Source organism: Ctenocephalides felis, unplaced genomic scaffold (genome assembly GCF_003426905.1).
Source record: "Ctenocephalides felis isolate EL2017-DRISC unplaced genomic scaffold, ASM342690v1 CF-g0.4_SCAFFOLD_03573, whole genome shotgun sequence".
In the NCBI taxonomy this organism is placed as follows: Eukaryota; Metazoa; Arthropoda; class Insecta; order Siphonaptera; family Pulicidae; genus Ctenocephalides; species Ctenocephalides felis.
In genome coordinates, this window is record NW_020539727.1 from 14,879,361 (window position 1) to 14,902,925 (window position 23,565).

The window sequence follows — 23,565 nt, forward strand, 5'->3', positions numbered from 1 at the left end:
TGAAAATTCGTGCTAGTTCAGTAGGTTGTCGGAAAGGTGAGATATTATTTCAAAATCGCGTAGAAACTTTACGTTTTTAATTTAAACATTTTTGTAGAAGCGTGATTTAAATAAAACAATGGAGCGGGCTAATACGTCAAATGTCAAACGTTTTTGACAGATGATGTTCAATTACGTTTAATAGAACGTTTTACGTGAATATTATTTAATTATGATTAAATTGTAGTAAGTAGTTTTGTTTGTATTTTTATTTATACACAAATACGTTATTAAACCGGCCTCAAGTGTTACTAGAAACTCAAAATATCAACTTTTTTGAACTGCTAATATGAAAATGCACTTTTTGGCGTTGTAGCACTCTTTTTTTGCAAATCATATTTTTCTCAAACACGGTGCTCTGAAAGATCTCATTTATATAATTATATACTCATTGGTATTTATAAAACATTTTCTAGGTCTTATTATTTTTTATTTATGTTATTTAAATTCAGAACCTAAATTCGGTATCGATCAAAGGGACTTTTTGTTGAATAACATTTTCCCAGTTATAATTTCCCAGAATTTATCGAAGAATAGATAGTAATATATGAAGGTCCGGGGTTAAAAAAGTTCACCACAACAACATTTGAAAGTAGAGGGATAAAGATGTATATCCAGCTATAACCTTGATTCTTATGACTTTGCTATCTGGAGATAATCTTTGAAAATTCATAATAAAAGTATTTTTTCCGTTTTTTAGCATTAGTTAAAAATGTAATTATTTTGATATTGGTTTGGAATCGACCTGATTAGTTTTTGGTAAAGATCGGCCGGGCCGTTTTCTTGTAATATAGTCTTTTAGATCATACTAAAATATTACGGCCCTACGACAAGTCGTTTAATTTTAAAAGTTCATCAAAGTTTGAGAAAAGGAGTAGTTTTCTTTGACTTTTGTTAAAATTAAAATTAGACGATTTACTTGGTATAACGATAGAGTACTTGGTCTGCTTCAATTATAAAAATTGTTGATTTGTGAAAATTTGCTTTAGAAATACTCCAAGTTAACGTGTTCGTTCGTTTCAATTATGTGTAATGAATCCACTCGGAATACTTTTAATCACTAATAAATTAATTTATTTTTGTTGATTAAATCATTATTATACATATCGGGAAGTTCATGTAACTTGCTCAAAGCAAAATACCAATACAAACTAGTTTTAATTTCTGGCACATCTCAGCTGCTTTTTGGCAATAATAATGTAGTCATTTAATTTTTCTTATTAATAATCATTAATTTATTATACATATTCTAATATTGTCTAGGTTCATAGGTAAATTGAAATTTTTGGTTTAGTTAGATTTTAGTTTTCATTTGTTTTCAATGCAAACAATGACATACATCTTAGTACTTTATAATCATATACATCCTAGAAAATTTCCTCAACAAACTACAGAAAGATTTATCAAAATCCGCATAATCGTTTAGAAGGAGTTTACAGTGGGTACTTGTAATTTAATATGAACTTTATGTAATAGCAGCAAAGCTCAAATTGATTACACTATTTGATTTTAGTTAGAAAACGCTTATATGAGAAAAAGATAAGGCTGTTTTTAGGGTTTTTCCGGCAATTATTCGCATTTTTCTCTCCGTAAAAACCATCCTTGTACTTTAACAAACATTTTAAAAAAAGAATTGGCCAAATTGGTGCAGGCATTGTTGAGTTATGCGCTTATCAACACATTTTTCGATTCATTTTTATATATAAGATACGCCTGATCGCACAGCAAATAGATAGACATATTCATTGACAACGTTATTTCATGAGATAGTTTATTGAAGGCATGTAGATCTTAAGGTTCTTCTGATGGTAAAAGAAAACTGATTTCTGTTACGGCAGAATTGCCCCATAGTTGACCAACAAATCTAAAACGATCTTTAATTTGGTATATTTCTAGGTGGAAAAAGTACACTTCTTAACCAAGACAGTGCCTTTGGAAGTCGTGGAAAAAGTTGTGGTCAAAGAAGTAGTCCCTGAAACTGTCCAAACTGTCAAGACAGTTCCTCAAGTTCAAGAAGCAGTCGTCGTGGACGAGAAAGTTGTCGAAACGTCTGTACCAGAAGATGCTCAGGTATAAAATTAAAAACTGTCATTCAATTTTTCCTTCACCATCAATCAAATTTACTCAAATGTGTCTTTTACCCAGGTTGTCAAGACTGTCCCAGTTCCCCAAGAAGAGTCACCAGAAACCAAACCAGTAGTAGATCCAGAAGTCGACATCGTCGAAAGTCTGGTGAAAACTTTGGAAGACGTCATCGAAAAAGACATAGACACCACTTTCGAAAAAGATGTGATCGACAAAGACCAAGTCACCGAAGAAGACAAACCCAAAATCGAAAAATTCGACGAAAAATCCACAAAACCAGAAGAAGTCGTCGGTTCCGTCCAAGTAACAGAATTGTAGACGATTTCTGGTTTAGGATTAAAATTGTACATAGTGGTAAATGAAAATTGGTGCACCAAAGGAGAACCAGAATTTGGGACTTAGTTTTAAGCGAAAGATAATTTATTTATTTATTTATTTATTTATATTTTTTTAAATAAAATCTAGTATTTAATTGGAAAGAATGGATGAAAGTGTGAAGAGTGTAAAGTGATCTTTGTTATTATAACAGAAAACAATAAAATGAAAATAAATTGTTACAGAAAATTTTGATGTTGAGTTTTATTTTATAAATTTATAAGTGACATTTTAAATTTAAATTATTTAATGCATTATTATTTATTTATCTAATGTTTTCAGAACATAAAATATTTTATAGCAATTTGTTTCAAGAACACTAGTGTTAAGTATTTAATTAAAATGAAGGGCAAAATTATTTAATATTTTAGATTTTTGATATATATTATTTTTATTTGTTAAATGAAATATGTAAAAAAAATTGAACTAGTTGAGGTCAAGGTAAGTTCTAAAAATGTTTTTAAAATAAGGATTTTCATATTATGCTCTTTAATGAAGTAACTAAAAGCTTTGTGGAGAGAAAATTAGAGACTAGAAAATTTAAATTATTTTTTATAATAATTAAATATTATTGCTATTATAAAAATGTGCTATTATATTTAAAAACTGATTCTGATTTTGATTTCTTACCATAAAATAATTTATTTATAAAAGTTTCCTCCTTTCCTTCCTTCATTATATAATATTTATTTATAAATTTTTGGTTTGGATTATTTTTTTTCATGTAACTGGATTGAAATAGTAATAATAATATTAAAATCTAATTTTTAAATAATATTAAATTTAAATTTAAAGAAATTTAAGTTGTGAGAATATTTTTATTTCTATGAGAAATATTAATATTTTATTAACCGTTGTTTTAAAACATTTTTTTTTACGTTGTAACATTTAAAATTTATGTTGTTTTTTTTTAAATTACTCTGATTATCAAAAATAATGAATTTGTAGAGTTTTATTGGTCAAAAAATTAGATAACAGTTAAAATTTAAGTTACAATTTTCTTTCAAAATCTAAAATATTTTAGTGACATTTTTGACAAAAAATATCAGCTATAATTTTAAACTTTTCTTATATTTATTTCTATTATTTATTTTCTTATATTTATTTATTTTATAATTATTAAAAATAATAAATTTGTCGAGTTTTTTTTTCATGATATAATATAGTGATATGGTTAACGAAAAATAAAATATTAAAAATTTTAAGATTTTTTCCATATTTCTTTAATTTAATTTAATAACATTAAAAGTTATTAACATTAATTTTTTTGCAGGATATAAAATATTTTAGTGAAATGGTTGACGAAAAATATTTTTTTTTCATATTTCTTTAATAATTATTAAATATAATTAATTTATCTAGTTTGAGTAAACAAAATATTATATTTTACATTTAATATTTAAGCTACAATAATTTTTTTTCAGTATATAAAATATTTTAATGAAATTTTAGACGAAATTTCTAGGCTCTAATTGAAGGCAAAAAATATTATAAATTTGATATTTTAGATTTTCGACTATTATTATTCTAATATATTAAACATGATAATTTTGGATTTTCATAACTAGTTATGGTTTATTAAAAAAAATTCAAAACAAAAATGTTATTATAAGGTCGATTCTCATATTTTTCTTTTAATGAAATAAATACAACTTTCTGGTTAATATATTGAATTTAAAAATAAAGTTAAATATTGAACAATGTACTTGTGAATTTTTTAATTTATATATTGGTTGTATTAACCTCGTTCGTCTTTATTAACACGCCTTATCTCTAATTAGTCGTTTATTGTCTCTAATGAAACTCTCTACAATATTCATCTCTATATGGCACTACTTGTCTCTTTATTTTTCTTTTATTTTACTTATATTAAAAAAAAATATGAAAAATTATCTTCAAATAAAATTCTTAAGTTTTTTGGATTTTAAGTTTTTTTTCAATTATTTATAATTCCAGACAAGTTTCAATGCAACGTTTATATTATGAATTAGTATGAAGAAATTAGTTTAATTAATTACAAAGTAATTTATTTATTTTGATTATTAATGATTTAAAGAAAAAAACTCTTCTAAATTCAAAATGTATTTAACACCACACACAAAACTTTATTGGTTTTTTGCTAATTTTAATGCAAATTTTTACTAAAGAAGTTTATCATGATCATTAAAAATAATACAACTCAATTATTTGAATTATTAACATTGATATGAAAAATTACATTAAAAAAGCACAATTTATATAATTTTATTCTCAATTTTTCAGCTCAATATCAGGCACAAATAATTATATAACTAAAATAATTTTATAAAATACAACTAACAAAAAATATTTCTGGATTAATTAAAATTAGTCTGTAATAAATATCAAAAATATTTTTAAAAAAATGTAAAAATGTATACTGTTTAATTAATTTAACTTTCGTTAATTCAACTTAATAATTTGTAACCTTAATGGTTTTGAAAATTTGTATTTTTATTAATAGTTATATAAATAATTTTAATACTTTAATTTAATAATAATACTTTATATTTGTACTATCAACCGCATCTTATGTCTCCAATAATTTCGTGCAAATGCAAAGTTTGCGGTTTTTCAGGTTTTTGGAATTGGAATAAATTTCCAAATAGTTGGTCGATTATTGGAATGATCTTAGATTTGTCTGTCGTGGTCGAATCTGTTCTGGTAAATAATGGAATAAAAATAAACATAAATATAATATATTTTTAAAATCGTTAAAAATCAACTGGCTTGATACCATAATATGTACAGACAATCTATAGTACTTTCAGATAATTTACAACTTTTGCAGATAATCTTGTATGCTAAAACCCTAAAACGGCTGAATGAACAATTTTTCGAGTTGACAATATTTTCAAAAAATTTTTCAAAATTTTCAGCCAATTTTGGACGTTTTCAGACGATCTACAACGTTTTTAGACAATCACCTAGAATGTTTGCTCCAAAGATTGATACCAAGAAAAATGGTAAAAATTGTGCAAACATTCAAAAACGCAGGGAATTGACAGCAGAGGCACAGTAAATAACATGTGAGTCCATAAATCCAAAAACAAGTTAAAAACAGTATAAAATTTAGTCCCAAACTACGGACTAGCTTTTTCACACTAATAATTTTACCACACAGTTGTTAATTTAATAGATAATTCTAAGTATTTAGAAGATAATTTACAGCATTTTCAAATGATACACAATACACTAAAATAATTTACAGCATTTCAGATTTTTTTTCAAAATTTTTAGCTAATTTTAGACGTTTCCAGACGATCTACAACGTTTTCAGACAACTACCAAGAATGTCTGCTCCAAAGACTTGTACCAAGAAAAATGGTAAAAAATTGTGCAAAAATGAGAATAACTCAGGGAATTGAAAGTAGAGGTACAAGAGACAATATGTGAGTGCATAAATTCAAAAACAAGTCCAAAAAAAAGTATAAAATTTGGGCCCAAACTATGAACTAGCTTTCTTTTACCAATGATATTACCACACAGTTGATAATTTAGTAGATAATTTAAAACATTTAGTAGATAATTTAAAGCATTTCCAAATAATATACATTACATCAAGACAATTTACAGCATTTCAGATTTTTTTCAAAATTGTTAGCTAGTTTTAGACGTTTCCAAACGATCTACAACGTTTTCAGACTAACACCAAGAATGTCTGCTCTAAAGATTGATACCAAGAAAAAAGGTAAAGAATTGTGAAAAATGAGAAAAACTCTGGGAATTGAAAGTAGAGGTACAACAGACAATATGTGAGTCAATAAATCCAAAAACAAGTAAAAAAAAAAAAAATGATCCGCCACATAACTTTTCTTTATTGGTAGCAATTTAAAACATTTTGCCAGCCATTTAAAAGTTAGACAGTCATTTCGATGAAATTATTTTCGATTATTCAACAGAAGGATTGTACTTTCAAATAGAAAAGATTTAGATTGAGAAAATATTCAATAGTTTATATGTATTTTCATTTTCAAAAAAAAAAAAGTTATCTGACGGACTCTATATAAAACTGATTCCCAAATTGAGAGAGAGCTTTTTTTACTCTTGCTACCACATTGTTGAAATCACAAAGATGACAAAAAATATCCAAAAAAAATGTTAAAATATGTTGAAAACAATTTTTAAATTTTAATAATACCTTTCATAATTTCCATTTGGTCACCAGCAACTTCTTTTTTTGGTGACGGTTGCAAAACATCATAGTCAGGAAAATCTGCAAACAAAAATTATATAACTACAAATTCTTTTGAACCGATTCGGCCGCATAAAAGACCATTGTTATGGCAAGGTTATGTTATAAAAAAAATTGCATTCACATTGTCAAAAGCCATTGTCAAAAGTCAGATAGAAAACATAACGTAGAAATCGCACAAATGTCGAAAAAAAACGATGTTAGATAACAGAGTCTTTCTGACCGAGCTTCATAACATACAAGTAACGTTGCAGTTTATGTGTAAAACGCTCGAATGCAAACAAAATACATGACATTTTGACAGTATTCAGTATGATGCAGTAGCATAATGTATGGTAACATGGCCTTGCCATAACATCGGCCTGTTGTAAAACATATGTCTATTACTACCTGGTCCAGGATCAGGGCCAGGATCCTCAGTCACTGGTGGTTGGGTCACAGGAGGATCAGTAACTGGAGGCTGTGTTGGCGGTGGTTGAGTTACCGGAGGTTGGGTCACCGGAGGATCTGTTGGTGGCGGTGGTTGGGTCACCGGAGGATCTGTTGGTGGTTGTGGTTGGGTTACTGGAGGATCTGTCGGTGCTGGTGGTTGGGTTACTGGAGGATCTGTTGGTGGTGGTTGCGTGGGATCAGGAGGCATCTGGGTTGGCTGGTTTGTTACCATCTCTGTTGCAGGATCTGTTACACCACCAGTTGTCATACTACTTGGGGTTGTGGTTGTTGTGGTCGTGGTTGTGGTGGTTGTCGTACCTAGGATAAAAAGATAGTAGGTACAGTTTATAAGTGATCAAGTTTGACTACAATTTTTTAAGGGGCACAACTAGTGTAAAATTTCGGAAAAATCGATTTTTGTTTTTTTTCATATTTCGGCAGATTACACCTTTAAAAATAATATATAAAAATTTCAAATCGATATCTCAAATAGTTTTTGAGTTACAGCCATTTAAAAAGTATATATATAGTATAGAGTACAACGATCATTTAATCTTTAAGCGCGTTTTTCTCGAAACAGCATTTTCCGAATTTGCTGCAGCGATTACTCAAAAACAAATCATGCGATCATTATCATTTTTTTTTACATGTTCTATATATAGTTCTCCGTAAAATGAACTATCGATTTTTTGATCGGATCAAAAATCGAATTTTGGCAGTCGAAAAACGACCAGAAGTTTGGGTAAAATTCGACTTTTTTTTAAAAAACGCCGCCATTTTATCAATTTTTTATTTATTTTCTTTATCGTAGTTCATTTTACAGACAATATTATCTAGTTCAACAAGATTTTTTTTTTTTTTAATTTCATCCACGTAGAAGGCCGGCACTGCTGCAGTTAAGGGCCTCTTTTTTGTCGCGCCGTTGGAGATCGACGATAATTAAAAAAATATTTAATTTTTTTCTTCAAAAATTTTACTATGTATTCTTAAAACATGTATAAATATATCCCTAAAATTTTGAAATGATTGATAAAGTAGTTTTTTTAATATAAATTCCCAAAAATCACTTTTTTTTTAGGCGGTTACACTAGTTGTGCCCCTTAAGCTGGATAAAAAAAATATTAATAGACACAGTTTATAAATGATTCGTTGATAAAATTTATTTTGACGAATTTCATGAAACTTTGCATACTGATATAACTTCATGGTCTAAACTTGCTTCATAAAATATTGTAGGCTTGTGAATGGCGGTTTGATCATAAGAATTAAGACAAACTTAAGACGTACTTCGTAAATTAGTTAGTTTTTGGTAAAGTTCTAAGTAAACTTTGTAAAAAATGTTGATAAAATATATTTTGACGAATTTCATGAAACTTTGCCAACGATGAAATCATTTCTATACGGGTCGATTGTGATTAGTCGTCGTGTATGTGAATAGAAATCTGTCGTTATGCGTAACGGCATCAACGTTGTATGCGTACCGATATCAACAAGGAAATCGGCATAGATAAAAAATTATTACACCTTTTTTTATTTTCCATGAAATATTTTTGTAATTTTGGATCAGAAATTCAAAAAATCACCCAGGCTAAGCACAGTCTAAGCGCCGCTCTGGTACAAATGTTTACCCAAGCGCGTTTAGACTGATTATGCACTGGAGCACTTTTCCAATTTTGTGAAAACTGTTGAAAAATGTAAATGTGCCGCCAAGCTAAGCACAGTATTAGTGAGAATGTCGCACGGAATTATTTGCAAATGCGTTTGGACTGTGACTTTTTCAATTCAGTGTAAATTAGGCAACTATTTTTTTTTTTAAATTGAATTCGAAATGAAATGACGATTGTTAATATTCTGAAGATAAATTGATTTATGATTTACATTTGATTTGCTCAGATGTAACAAGATAGCAAAAATAATGAAAGTTACAGAGGATTTGTAATAATATATTTGAAATCGTTTAAAGTTTCTCGAATATTTCATTACGGTACGGGAAGTTTCAGCAATTTGCCTTAAGGCACGATGCCATACACCACTAGCTGCAGATTTTTTTCTCTTACCTGTTGTTGTACCAGAAGTAGTGCCTTGTGTCGTCGTCGTGGAACTAGTAGTGGTGACATTAAGATGCAAAACATACTTATCGATGAAATAATTAATTTTATCCTTCTTCTGCTGCAGACGATCTTTGTTCAACAGAATGAACTTTGAAGAATTTGGATTTTCTGTAGAATTTCCTGTAGAATCCTCAAAAATCTGATCCTCGACTTCTGTTTGGTTATTCTGAAGCTCCAAATCGAACTCTAAATATTTATTTGATAAATCAGCATTTTGGGCATCCAAAATTGCAACTTTAGTGTCGAAAATATTAGTTTTTTTTAAATTTTTATCATTTTTTAATTCTGGTACTTTCTGGTTTTGACTCTTTACCAAGTTTTCTTCAAATTGCTTTCGCAAATTTTTTATTTCCTCAATTTGTTGTTTGGATATTTGTGAAATGTGATCTTCACTTAATCTCAAATCAGTGCTAATTTTGGGGTCACTTGGTGCTCCTTGGACCAAAATTTGATAAATTGTGATCACTACTAATATCAGGCCTGTGTGGTTCATTTTTGATCTGGAAAATAAAATAAAGAACTTTAGAAAATTATATTCTCTAAGTTATAATTATATATTTGTATATATATATACATATATATAGACTTGGATTTGTAAATATTTTGTAAAGCTTCGAACAAATAATCCAAAAAGTAATAAAAAACAAAAGTTTTTCAAAAAACCATTTCTTCACAGTAAATAAATAAAGACAAATTCAATCACAGTAAATATTTATATTATATTTATATTTATTTAAATAAATAAAGAAATGGTTGAAAACAAACATTTTTGTTTTATATTCATTTTTGGATTCTTTGTTCATTTAGACACTTTATGTGTGTCATCATTTAAACAAATTCAAATGAGGAAGAAAAACAAACTCACATTTTAATGACATTATGAAAAAAAAACGATATAACAAGATTCAACAAATTGCGAATTGTTCTACAATTAATTCAAAAACAGTTTAATTATATTTCGTTTAAATACATGAAAATTAAAGAATAATGATAATAATAATAATGTATAAAGAAATAAATAATTGGAAATTGTTCCAATATTGTTGCATATTTCGGTTAATTTTTCAATTGTTTTTAGAATTATTATACGTCGATTAGAAACATTTGTTTATTATATGCTGTTAGTATTTTTTGTAAAAAAATGTATTTGAACTAAAAATTAACCAAAAAACTTGAAATGCTTGCAATATTTACTAACAAAAAAATTTATCTAGATTTGTTTTTTTTTTATTAATTAATAATTAAGTCCAAAGAAATAATCTTTTTGTTAAATTATTATATATCTTTTGTCATTTGAAATAACCTCTGAATAAAATCTTGAAGAAAATAACCTTAACAAAAAAATAAAGTTTTTAGAAGAAAATGAATTTCCCAGACGTACAATATAAGTACAATAAAATAAATATAAATAAAATTATTAACAAAAATATAAAGTATATTATTTTGAAGCACAAAACAAATCTGTGAAAATAATTATGTTCTAAAAATTTATTTTACTTGATGTTATGTACATTAAAATTTTATTTATGAGGTATTGGTGATTGTGAAATAAGTAGAATATATATAAAAAAAATAATTAAATTTCGTTGTACATAAAACTGCATAAAAACTTAAATTTAAAATTCAAATTCAAATTTTAAAACACAAAATGTCTGTAAAAATAATGTTCTAAAACTTGATGTTATATATTTTTTATTTTTGGGGTACTTGTGATGGTAAAATATTTATAATAATATGAGAAAGTGTTTTTTTGTTTCAAACAAAATTTTGTTGTATAAAACACTGCAGAAAAACTTAAATTTCAAAGGAAAACGATTTCTCGTTATTCAATATTTTATCTGAGTTGTCTGAAAACTAAATTATTTTCTTCAAATATTAAAAGATTATTTTAAAAATTATGATAGTAAATATTAAAACGAAGTAATAACTAATTTAGAAGTATTTCCCATATTTATAAAAAAGAAATTATAAAAATCAGTGTAGCAATCTGGTAATATTATATTTAATTATCAATTTTAGATTTCAGTAGTAAAATGTTAGGATTTATATATATATATATATATATATATATATAATATATATATTTCGTTACCTCAGTTTGTCCAATTTCTCATTTTAATAATCACTTTTCAACATTCAAAATCGTACTGAATAGTACTTCTAAAAATCATTAGTTTTTATTCGAAAAAACGAGTTTAGTGAAAAACTGTCTTTTATCATACCGTTATTAAAAGGCATATAGAAGAATTTATTAGAATTAATTTTAAAACGGAATACTTGTCCCGTCTTAATTTTAATATGTAAATATTTCGTAATATCAAATAAATCGTGATATGCATTTTAAAATTAAAAAAAATGGTATTTGGGATTGTATTTATATTTGGCAAATAAACTTTTTAAATTCCTCAGGGTAATATACAGTTATAATAGTAAATATTATTATTCAAAATTTACTATATTTTTATAACTATTTAAGTAATAAAAACTGCTACTATTAATTAACTATTGCTCTAATTAACGAAGACAATTTGTTATTTCGGACAAACTGTCTGTTAAAATTATCAGAAAAATACTACGATATATTTTAAAAAATACTACGTTTTTCTAAAAAAAAAATAAAAAATTCAAATTATAATTTAATCAAACTACTTTTTTATTTCCCTTATGCGATGAAGTAGTTTATTAAAAATAATCCTATGTATAAACAAGTGACAATAATATAAGAAGAGCAACAAACGATCGATTTATACACAAATCGTTTGAAAGTTTCAATTTAAATATAAATTTATATTTATATATGGTACATATCACATCGAACATCAATTATTACATAATTATATTATTCATTATAATAATTATAATAATAACATTGCTTTTTCTTATAAACTAAAATACTGAGAGAAGCTTTTTTGAGCTGGAAAGCGAGCGAAGAAATCAAATAATAATAATTATTTATTTAATTTTAAATTAATTTAGTATTGATAAATTTATTTTATTGTAAATTGCATCGTCTTATAAAAAATAATGATATGAATATTGATTTAATTTTTTTATAATAATATTTTAATTTTTTTTAATGATATTTTAATAATTTAATAATAATAATTAATAATAATATAATAAATAATTAATTAATGATAATTATTAATAATAATATGATAAATAACAAGTTATTAATAATAATAATTTATTAATGTAATAATAATTTAATAATTTTATATACAAGGCAATTAATTTTTCAGTACTTGAATTAAGTAATATTATACTTTCATAAATATGTGTGTGAAAATAAAGTAATTTTACTAACGCGAATTAAATTAGTTAAAATGTAAAACAAATGTTATAATTAATTTATTTATTTAATAAATTTATGAAAAAAAATCGCAAAGTTTTGTAGCATTAATAATTTTTCAGACAAGATTTTTCGACAAGATTTTTAATTTAAACTTTTTAATGAAGATAGAATTTATTAGTCAAAAAATGATAAAGTGATAAAAGTTTAGAACATTTTAATGTTTTACTTTAAATTAAATTGTTTAATATGTAAATCAAATATTAAAATATAATATAAATTTATGAAAAACATAATCCCAAAATTTTATATGGCAGTAATGATTTTTAACTATTTGATATATATTATATCAATACTTATTTTTTCTAAAATTTGAACAAACAAATAAAGTCAAAATGTATTAACCTTTTAGTATTTTTAAGACAAGATTTTTAATTTAAAACAAAACCTATTACTGTGATTTTTCAACGACATCAATATTATCGAAGATATAATTTATTACTAGTCAAAAAATCATTTTTATAATAGAATAAAAAGTTGGAAAATTTATATTTCATAAAAAAGGCGACGTTTTTATCAATTTTGAAGAATTGTAAAAGAAGAAAAAATAAAAGTTTGTTCCATGAGATCAAAATAAATGAAAAAATAATAGTGTCCATAGAGGTTATATATAAAATGATATACGATAACTATACTTTCTAATTAAATATTATTTAAAACTTCCGAGAAATTTTGCTTTAAAGTTCCTAGGGTTATTAAAACTATATAGAAAACCATATTTAAAGTAATTTTTATATACACTATTGATTTTTTTTGCTAAACGATGCAACTTACAGAAGATTTTATTAATTTATTATTGACCAATAATTATTAATAACTGTTCTTTAATATTTGTTAAAATGTTTTAAGTGTCATGAATTTTTGATCAAATTATAATTTATTATTTTAAAAATAATTCAGTACTGAAGAACAGTTTTGTTTGTAGATTAACTAATGATTTGTTTTTACATATATACACACAGAGTTCTGATATACAGCTAGAAAAAATAAACTTTGCAAATATTTTTTTAAATATATTTTTGCAGTTTAAAAATATTGCTAAAATTGCTAAATGTACGTATACATATCTATTAAACAAAAGCAACGCAAATAATTAATATTTTTATTTTAAATAACATCTAAACTAGAAAAGCTCTTTGGAAGAATATTTTCGACGACAAACTATTTTACAAAGTCTTGTAATAGGGAGGACTAGTTAAATATGATTTTTTTTAAATTTAAAATAAATACGAGCTATGTTCAATAAATTGTAATATAAATTTATCACAACTATAACTATTAGAAAATATTTTTTTTCAATATTCATTGTGAATAAATTGCATCAGACAATGTCTGACTAATGAAGTATAAACAAATAATTGACAAAATATAAAAAAAGACTAAAATTTAAAAAAATCTAACTTAACTTTGTTTTATAAATATTACAAAATGTACTTAACAAATTAATTTTTATTTTTTTTCTCTTATTTAAATAAATTGTAAAAAACAATTAAAATTCATTTTTGAACATATCTCGCAAATTTATTTTTTTATACTAAACGAAATGAAAATGTGATAAAAAATTACTGGATTTGATTTTTACAATATAATATAATTTAAATAATTTTGAAAGCATATTATTAGTTTAAACTAATTTAATTTAAAAATTGCTTAAAATTTGTGATTAGTTTTTGTAGCGTTTTAGCATAAAGCATTAGTTATTAGAGAGATCATATTTCATATATATATATATATATATATATATATATATATATATATATTTATATATATATATATATATATAAATTTATAAAAAATAAAATACCATTAATAAAATGCCAAAGTTAAAAATGTATCAAGAAATGTATCAAAAAATGTAACAAGATAACAAGTATAAACAAAACATTTTTATGTCAAAATTCCTGGAAAATCACAATTTTTAATTCATATTTTTTTTCTCCTACTAAATTGCATATGTCAGACGTATATGACCGACATCGCAATTAAGGTGTTTAAAAATTAACTTGGTAAAAAATGAATATTTAAACACTGAATCGTGTATCAAAATTTATTTATATGCATGTAAAATTGTTGATAAGAAATCAAATTTAATGAATAAAAAAAAATTAATGATTATTTTTAGTATTTTATAAATTTATTTAATTATTTAACATCAGTAAATAAATTTTGGAAGTGTATGTGTTTACTGAAGTGTCACTATTATATCAATTTTTCAATTTTTCTTCTGTTGAACCTATACAAGATGTAGCGCAGTCATTACAATTGATTTTGTATACAATTTTTGTATAGAAGCATTTGAATTTGAGTTTGTTATAGTAAATGTCTCGTTTTCGTACAAATGTTTCGTAAAAATGTTTTAAATATATGTATTGCGTTTCAGGAAAACATTATTTGAACAAAATATTTAAATTTGTTACGTAAAAAATAAAATAATAAGACCAATTACGTAAGAAACGCAAAGTAAATTTGAAAACAGGAGGATTTTAGTTATATATATAAAACAGGAGGATTTTAGTTATATATATATATATATATATATATATATATATATATATTATGATCTCTCTGTAAAGCTACAAAAGCTACATTAAATAGAATTAATAATAGAATAGTGCATTAAATAGAATTATTAGATTAGAATATTATTTATCCATTCAGAGTTATTTTTTGTGTCAAGTGTTTTATAAAAAATCCTTATGTAAAAATACTATAGAAAATATTCTATACACATCACTATTATTATTTATATCCTTCAACAACGATCATTAATGATATTTGTTTTTAAAAAAATTAGCCTTATTTTGTAAAATAATAGCAGGGTGGACAGGAACAAATATTTGTCAGAATAATAAAAAAATGAATTTAAATTAATTATTTATGATAAATTTATATCAATTTTTATCACTTCATCATCAAGCTGACCTAAGTCCAAAATTTAATTTATTTCCAAAATGGTTTCAAAAGTCAAATTTAAATTTTTTTCCGACAAATATTTGTTTTTGGTGATTTTTAAAAAATAATTTTGGTACAAATGTCTATGGTTGAAAAATATATTCTTATATTTATGATATGCGTGATATTTTATAGAATTCATTTTAGAATAAAATTGTTGTGGATAAAAAGCTATGGATACACAGTTTTTTATAAATAAATTTAATTGGTTAATTTAAATTTTTATTTAGTACTGAATAATTAAATTTTTAGAAAATTATACTGCCCTTTAGTATATTTATCAAAATACCTTTTGCTATTATTTTTTTAAATAAAATATGTATCGTTTTACATTCCATTAAAATCACTAAAGGCTAAAACAAGCTCTATATGATAATAATATTTATATAATATGATATATTATTATATCATAAATTTTGATACGATAAAAATTTTACTAAATAAATCATAAACGTTTATATTTTTATTTAAAAAAATGATGGATAAATTTGGTATCCGAATAGTTATATTGCTTCTGAATTTATTATTCCAAATTACTAAGGACAACCTGAGGTTTACTTGTCTGGAATTTTAAATAAAACTTCACCTAATCAAAATCCTTAAAATATTAGAGTCCTATGAAATACTACATTATTCATAAAATATCTAATTTCCAAGTTACATCAATATCCACTGCAAATATAATATATGTACCTGCAGATTTCCTTCAAATATCAACATTTGTTTGAAAAATGTAGGTAACAAATTAATGATTGTAAATACGTTATAAAATATTGGTACCGTAGCCTTAACCACTAGACCATATCTCAAAAACATTGAAAAATATTTTTCTGAATTTAATATAAAAATTATAATTATTCCATAGGCCTATAATATTCAAAAGCTTCCATTCTTTCCAAGTTGACCCTTACAAGCAACCCTGAGGAACTCCCATTTGTAAAATTATATGAATTTTATGATTACACGTTTTTCTGTCTCGCCTAATTTTCGTTGAGAGATTATTGCTAGTTTTATTATTAATATAAATTATCTAATACAGTAAAGATAATGTTGAAATCAAGATGAAATCCAAGAATTAAAATATCCTAACTATTTATAATAGAAACGGCACACCGGAAGAAACATTTGTCGGATTTCTTGAACACCTAGAATTTCTAGTTTTCTAGTCTTTAAATTTAATTAAACTAATAAATAAATATTAACTAATGATGAACTTAATATTTAGAGTGACAATATGATCACAATTAGAAGATTGGTGATGGTAAATATAATTTGTTAAGTAAAAAATATAAATACGGATGAGTAATTTTAATAGTCTAATTTTTTAAGTGTGACTAAATTTAGGAGCAAGCAAGGTTTTTCTGGTAAGTATAAATTGCAAAATGCACAAATGGATAACAAAATATAGAATCTACCAGATGCACAGAAAATGATAAAATTTTTGCCAAGTATGTGCAACTAGACTATAGTTTGCCAGATATTGTTAAAATGTGCTAGATAATACTGAAATTTCTCAGCGAAGTCTGCAACAGATAAGTCTACAATTTGCCAGCCAAGTCTAGAATAAACCAGATAAGTCTAGAATTCACCAGATAAGCCTACAATTCATAAGATAAGTCTAGAATTCACCAGATAAGTCTAGAATTCACCAGATAAGTCTAGAATAAACCAGATAAGTCTAGAATTCACCAGCTAAGTCTAGAATTCACCAGATAAGTCTAGAATTCGCCGGATAAGTCTAGAATTCACTAGATAAGTCTAGAATTCACCAGATGAGTCTAGAATTCGCCAGATAAGTCAAGAATTCATAAGATAAGTCAAGAATTCATAAGATAAGTCTAGAATTCACCAGATAAGTCTACAATTCACCAGATAAGTCTAGAATTCACCAGATAAGTCTAGAATTCACCAGATAAGTCAAGAATTCACCAGATAAGTCAAGAATTCATAAGATAAGTCTAGAATTCACCAGATAGTGCAACTTTCGAGAAAGAAAAGCATCTTTCTAGAAAGGATCCCAAATTTCCAGAAAGGAGAGCAAATTTTTAAAAATGAGTGATACTTTTCAGAAAGGAGTGCAACTATTCGGAAATAAGGGCAACTTTCCAGAGGAGAATGCAACTTTCCACAAAAGAATGCAACTTTCCAGAAAGGAGTGCAAATTTCCAGAAAAAATACAACTTTCTATAAAATAGTGCAACTTTTGGAAAGGAATGCAACTTTCCACAAAAGAGTACAAGTTTCCAGAAAGGAGTGCAACTTTCCAAAAAGGAATGCAACTTTCCAGAAGGGAGTGCAACTGTCCAAAAGAGAATGCTACTTTCCAGAAGGAAATACAACTTTCTAGAAAAGAGTGCAACTTTTCAGGAAGGTGTGCAACTTTCGAGAAACAAGTGCAACTTTTCAGAAAGGGGTGCAATTTTCCAGAAAATGATGCAACTTTCTAGAAAAGAGTGCAACTTTCCAGAAAGGGGTACGACTTTCCAGAAAAATTAGAAAAGGGGTACGACTTTCCAGAAAGGAGTGCAACTTTTCAGAAAGGGGTGCAACTTTCTAGCAACGTGTATAAATTTGCAGAAATGTATACAAGGAGAAAGGACTTTCCACAAACTAGCAACGTGTACAAGTTTGCAAAAATGTATATAAGGAGTGCAACTTTCCAGAAGGAAATGCAACTTTCCAGAAAGGAATGCAACTTTCCAGAAAGGAGCGCAACTTCCCAGAAATAAGTGCAATTTTTCAGAAAGGGGTGTGGCTTTCCAAGAAAAAAGCGCAACTTTTCAGAAGTGAGTGCAACTTTCCAGAAGGGAGTTCAACTTTCCAAAAGAGAGTGCAACTTTCAGAAGAAAGTGCAACTATCCAGAAAATAGAGCACCTTTCACAAAAAGTTCAACTTTCCACAAAAAGTATAACTTTCACAGAACAGTGCGTATTTTCAGAAAGGGAGAAAACTTTCTAGAAAAGAGTGCAACTTTATAAAGCGAGTGCAACTTTCCAGAAAGGAGTGCACATGTTTACAGAAATGTATACAATGGACAAAGTTCTATATAAAAGATCACATACAATTAATAACTGTACAAAATAGCGTATGCACAAACTTTAAAATCATCTTGCTCGCTCCTTAGTAAAATAATAAATAAAACGTTTATCCTTTATCTAAATTACATATGACTATTACAAACCGACCACTCATTCTGCCTCAACAAAAACTGCTTCACATTATACTCCATCTGCTCTAAATCAGTCATTTCTTTCTCCTCACTAATATTACCATTGCAAACGTTTTCTTGCTCCGGCACCTTGTTTCTGGTACCATCTTTATCGTCGTTGGCTTGATGCAACCTAATTCTCTGGTTATAGTCCAGGTTCCTGTACAAATCCACACTATCCAGGGACATTCTGTGGGATTTATAACTGGCTTTAGATCTATTTTTATGGGAACCACTATCACTGTCTGTGCAATTTGCATTATCCATGTTGGCATTGGCGTTGACCCATTCTGCGACTCTGTGGAGTTGTTGGCGTAAAAGTTGGGCACTTTCTCGAATTTCTGCACTTGACATGGAACTTGATTCTAGAGATTGGCTTGTGTTGTCACCTGTGCTGGAGTTTAGTTTGTCTATTTGGTTGTTGTTGAAGTTTTCTGGATGGTTGATGGATTCTTCAGCGTGATTTGTGTCGACGTCGTCTGATAAGTTGATTCCTGAGTCGCGGTTTGTGGTGTTGTAAATAGCTGGGCCACTGATGCTCCAGTTGTTTTGCCCTAAATTATCATCGTACTTGTTTGGATCGTAGTGACCAAAAGTTTTACCAGTGTCCTGGTCAGATTTATTGTAGTTGCTATCCTGGTACACCATACACCTGTCACTATAACCTTCACCACTATAATCACCCAACGTTCTCTTATCATTTTTACCAGCACTACTCTCACCACAAGGATCTTGTCTAACACCTTCTTGCTGATCACCTAATTTATCATCATCCAATTTGTTCCGGAACAACCTCACCTTATCCTCTTGCTCCTGATTTTGACCAACTGCCAATAGTTTTCGGTTGATTTCCATCAAATCTCGGAGGGTGAGTTTGGTGTTTGAGGGATTTTGATGTTTACTGGAAGATATGACTTCGTTTTCCAAATCTAGTTTTCTTCTGGTGTATAAGACTGGTGCCATGTTGTTTTCGGATTTGTTCAAAATGACGTTGGGACTTCCGTCTTGGATTCGGAGAGAGCATAATCTTGGACCGGCTTTCGGGTTTTCAGACTGGAATCATAGATGGCTTGGTAAAAGATATATATCATTGTGAGCATGCCTTGTAATTTCTTCTAACTTAAATGTAGAACTCAGGATAAACTACTAACTACACAAAACAAACTTAAGATACGGTACATAAATATTGAAATACGGTAAGGTAAGTTCCAGCAATTTGCCTTAAGGCACGAAGCCATGCACTACTAGTTTCACTGATTTTTTTTATCCAAAACCATTAAAGCAAATTTGACTATTCAAAACGATAAAGCAAATTTCATCGGCTTTTCAGCAATCAATTTGTGCCTTTATTATCTAAAATAAGTGCAACTATTAGGTGTCCCAGAACTCAACGTCAAGTTAGAGCTATTGTAAAAAATTAAATTTAGGAAATAGTTAAAATTAAGAGCTTCGGAGTGCACCCCAGAGCTTTGGTAAAGTTGTTTGGTGGAATATTAAAAAAATCACAATAAATCGCTAAAAAAACTAAATTAAAATATATAAATGAGTTATTTAATATAAAGGGTGTCCCAGAACTCAACGTCAAGTTGAAAATATCATGGAAAAATAAATTAAAAAATAAATAAAATTAATAGCTTTTAAGTGCAACCGAAAGTTTTGGTAAAGTTGTGTCTTTATAATCTAAAAGTGCAACTAAAATTTTTAAAAAAATAAATTATATTATAAAAATAAATTATTTAGTATCTAGACTGACCCAGAACTCAACGTCAAGTTAAAGCTATCATGAAAAAAAATTAGGAAATAATTAAAATTAAGAGCTTTTAAATGCAACCGAAGGATTCGATGACGTTATTGGAAGTTATTAAATTATATAAGTGAGTTATTCAATATACAGGGTGTCCAGGAACTCAACGTCAAGTTGAAACGTCATAGAAAATTAAATTTAGATAATAATTAAAATTAAGAGCTTTTAAGTGCAACCGACCGGCTTTGGTGAAGTTATGCCTTTATTATCTAAAATAAGTGCAAAATTGAAAAAGTCACTAAAAATTTCTAAAAAATTAATTTATGTTATATAAATGAGTTATTCAATACACATGGTGTCTCAGAACTCAAGAAAAAAAACTGCATTTCAAATGCAAACAAGTTTGAAAATTCATAGTCCAACAAAAAGTCATTCTCAATTCTTGAAAACTTGGTACAATTTTGTCAATATTTTGGACCTAGAAATGTTATTCACGGTTATGGTTCTAAAGTTTAAATGAACCCAAATAATGATAATTGACCACAATAAAAGAAAATTTGTCATAATTTTACCAAAGCTCTTGTTTGCACTTAAAACCTCATAATTTTCAAACAACGTGAGATATTGTTTTTTATCTCCGATTTAAACTGACGTTGAGTTCTGGGACACCCTTATACTAAAGAATAAAACAATGCAACAACTAAACAAAATTTATTACACCAACATATTGAACAGATCAAAAATTAAATAACGATAAAATAAATAACACAAATAAAAATAAAAATACATGCCAAATTATATTATATTAGGGTGGTCCTTAATATGGATATTTTAAAATTTCTTTGCTCCCAAGGGCTCAAATGCTTCCAAATTGGTAAAAGAAAATTCTCAGAAAGTTTCAAGTCTTAGTATTAACTTTTAGATAGTCTATATATATTTTTGTCAAAGTTTTATATATTTTATTATCAACATATGGTATTAAGTAATTTTTTGCACTATCTGTGATAGCATTTGTGAACTCAAATATTATGACACTTAAAAATATTTGTATCGCAAAATATTTATTTATCATGGCATCAAAATTAATTTTGCAGCAAAATAATTATTTTTAGACACTCAAATTATCAGTAATAAATGGCAATCAAAACCACAAGTGCTAAAAGTCTGCTATCACAGGTAATTTTGGATTAAAAACTTAAAAAATCACCCAGGCTAAGCACAGTCTAAGCGCCACTATGGTACAAATGTTTACCTGAGTGCGTTTAGACTGTTTATGTACTGGGGCACTATTGAAAAATGTGAAAATGCCGCCAAGCTAAGCACAGTATAGGTGAAATGTCGCACAGAATTATTTGCAAATGCGTTCAGACTGTGAGTATACGGGAGCACTTTTTCTATTTTGTGTAAATTATAGGCAACTATTTTTTTTGAATTAGAAATGAAATGACTATTGTTAATGTAATAATTGATTTATGATTTGCATTTGATTTGCTCAGTTGTAACAAGATAATGCAAAAATAATGAAAGTTACAGTATTTGTAATAATATATTTGAGAACATTTAAAATTTCTCGAATATTTCATGAAAGTTCCAGCAATTTGCCTTAAGGCACGATGCCATACACCATTTTTATTGAAAATTCGACGCTCTACAAAACAGGTTTTTTGTAATTTCTTTTGTAGAGCGTCGAATTTTGAATAAAATTCATTCATTTGTTCGCTAAGTTATATGTAAAGAACATTCTCGAAATTTTGAGAAAATATTCTCATGCTTCTTCCATACAAAACTTTGATTGAATTGCGCACTACCTAAAAGACAATATTAAAAGCTAAAACTTTCAGAGACTTATTTTTCATCAATTTGGAACCATTTGAGCTCTTGGGAGCAAAGAAATTCAAATATATCCATATTAACGACCACCCTAATGATGATATATTTACTCTACCTTAATCGACTGTATAAGATTCCTATTAAAATTCTCGAATATCTTCGACGAGCACTGGCTCGTCTTGCCAGTGGAACCTCCAAAACTTTTTTTACGATCACCACCATTACTCTTGGCACCACCATCAACATCCAGCAAATCAGCACCACCATTCCTGTCTCTCCTGTCCAGAACATCAATTTATAATCATCCTTATTCAATTTATCACAGAGTCGATGATGGCCAACCAATCCCACAGGATTATCGAACTTATCAATCTTCGTGGAGTTTACTGACATTTGATTTAAGCATTTTACTGATATCGTTGGTGGCGTTTTTGATGTTCTGGATGTCGGTTTTGGAGATGACGTGGCTGCAACATCGGACGCAGATGTTTTGTTCGGGAAATGGGGCGTAGGTTTGGGTCGATATCGAAAATTGTGATAAGGGTTCGATGAGTAAATTCAAGTCTTTTGTGGCACAACGGCAGGTTTCGCAGTGGTGCTTCGTGTCTCTGATGCCGTCTTCGAGCACTTTGGCCACCACTGCGGCCGAGACGCTGATGTCTTCGTTTGTGTAGGAATCGCCGTCGGTGTCTGGAGAAAAAAATATATAAAAAAGTTACAATATTTGGCAAACATAGCTCATATTAGGAAATGCAATACCGGTTTACCGGTATACCGAATTACCGGTATACCGAATTACCGTAAACCGCCCAATTTTTCAGCGATATTTTTACCAGTATTTATCCCAAAAATACCGGTATTTTCGGTATTTTTACAAAGTAAAAGTTTAAATTTCTCGGAACAAATTTATCTTTAAATTCCATAATTCCATAAACAGCTATATCTTCAAGTGATTCTTTAGGTAAACAAATGTCAAATACGTTTAAACTGAATATTTATTGCTTTTGGAAAGGCCTCATATCGTGTTACAATAAATAGAATTGGACTGATAGATAATGGTGTTGTTTCATCTTATGTAAAAATGTAACGGTTTTTTAAGTGATATTTGCGCCAAAATATTTTATATCATACAGATTACATCTGCGTAATCTTTATTTTTTTCTAACTTTATACATAATAATTATGATAATTACTAAATATTTTTGCTTTTTATTACAATTATA

At 27.2% G+C, this 23,565-nt stretch overlaps 2 protein-coding genes across 2 annotated transcripts in view; one reads left to right on the forward strand and one right to left on the reverse strand.

Moving 5' to 3' along the window:
- Positions 1-2,442, forward strand: part of LOC113389599 — a 4,930-nt gene extending 2,488 nt beyond the window's left edge. Inside the window, exons 2-3 of the mRNA XM_026626619.1 lie at positions 1,936-2,109; positions 2,185-2,442. Of these exons, the coding sequence (XP_026482404.1) occupies positions 1,936-2,109; positions 2,185-2,442 (432 nt within the window). The remainder of the gene's footprint in view (positions 1-1,935; positions 2,110-2,184) is intronic.
- Positions 2,443-5,036: 2,594 nt separating this feature from the next.
- LOC113389600 (peroxisomal membrane protein PEX14-like) lies at positions 5,037-22,735 on the reverse strand. The gene is made up of 6 exons (XM_026626620.1): positions 22,553-22,735; positions 18,725-19,821; positions 9,202-9,755; positions 7,103-7,462; positions 6,659-6,733; positions 5,037-5,173 (listed from the first exon to the last, which is right to left on the reverse strand). Exons 1-6 carry the CDS (start codon positions 22,733-22,735, stop codon positions 5,037-5,039), a joined length of 2,406 nt encoding a protein of 801 aa, XP_026482405.1.
- Positions 22,736-23,565: the final 830 nt, after the last annotated feature.

What these genes read in the sequence shown, in the direction of transcription:
- LOC113389600 (XM_026626620.1), bottom strand. Translation starts at nt 22,735, where the DNA reads ATGTCAGTAAACTCCACGAAGATTGATAAGTTCGATAATCCTGTGGGA. An exon ending in TCGGTTTGTAATAGTCATAT is followed by an intron (nt 9,756 to 18,724) that starts GTAATTTAGATA and finishes TTTATTTTCCAG; the next exon opens with ATCAAAAATGAACCACACAG. An exon ending in TACTTCTGGTACAACAACAG is followed by an intron (nt 7,463 to 9,201) that starts GTAAGAGAAAAA and finishes TTTTTATCCTAG; the next exon opens with GTACGACAACCACCACAACC.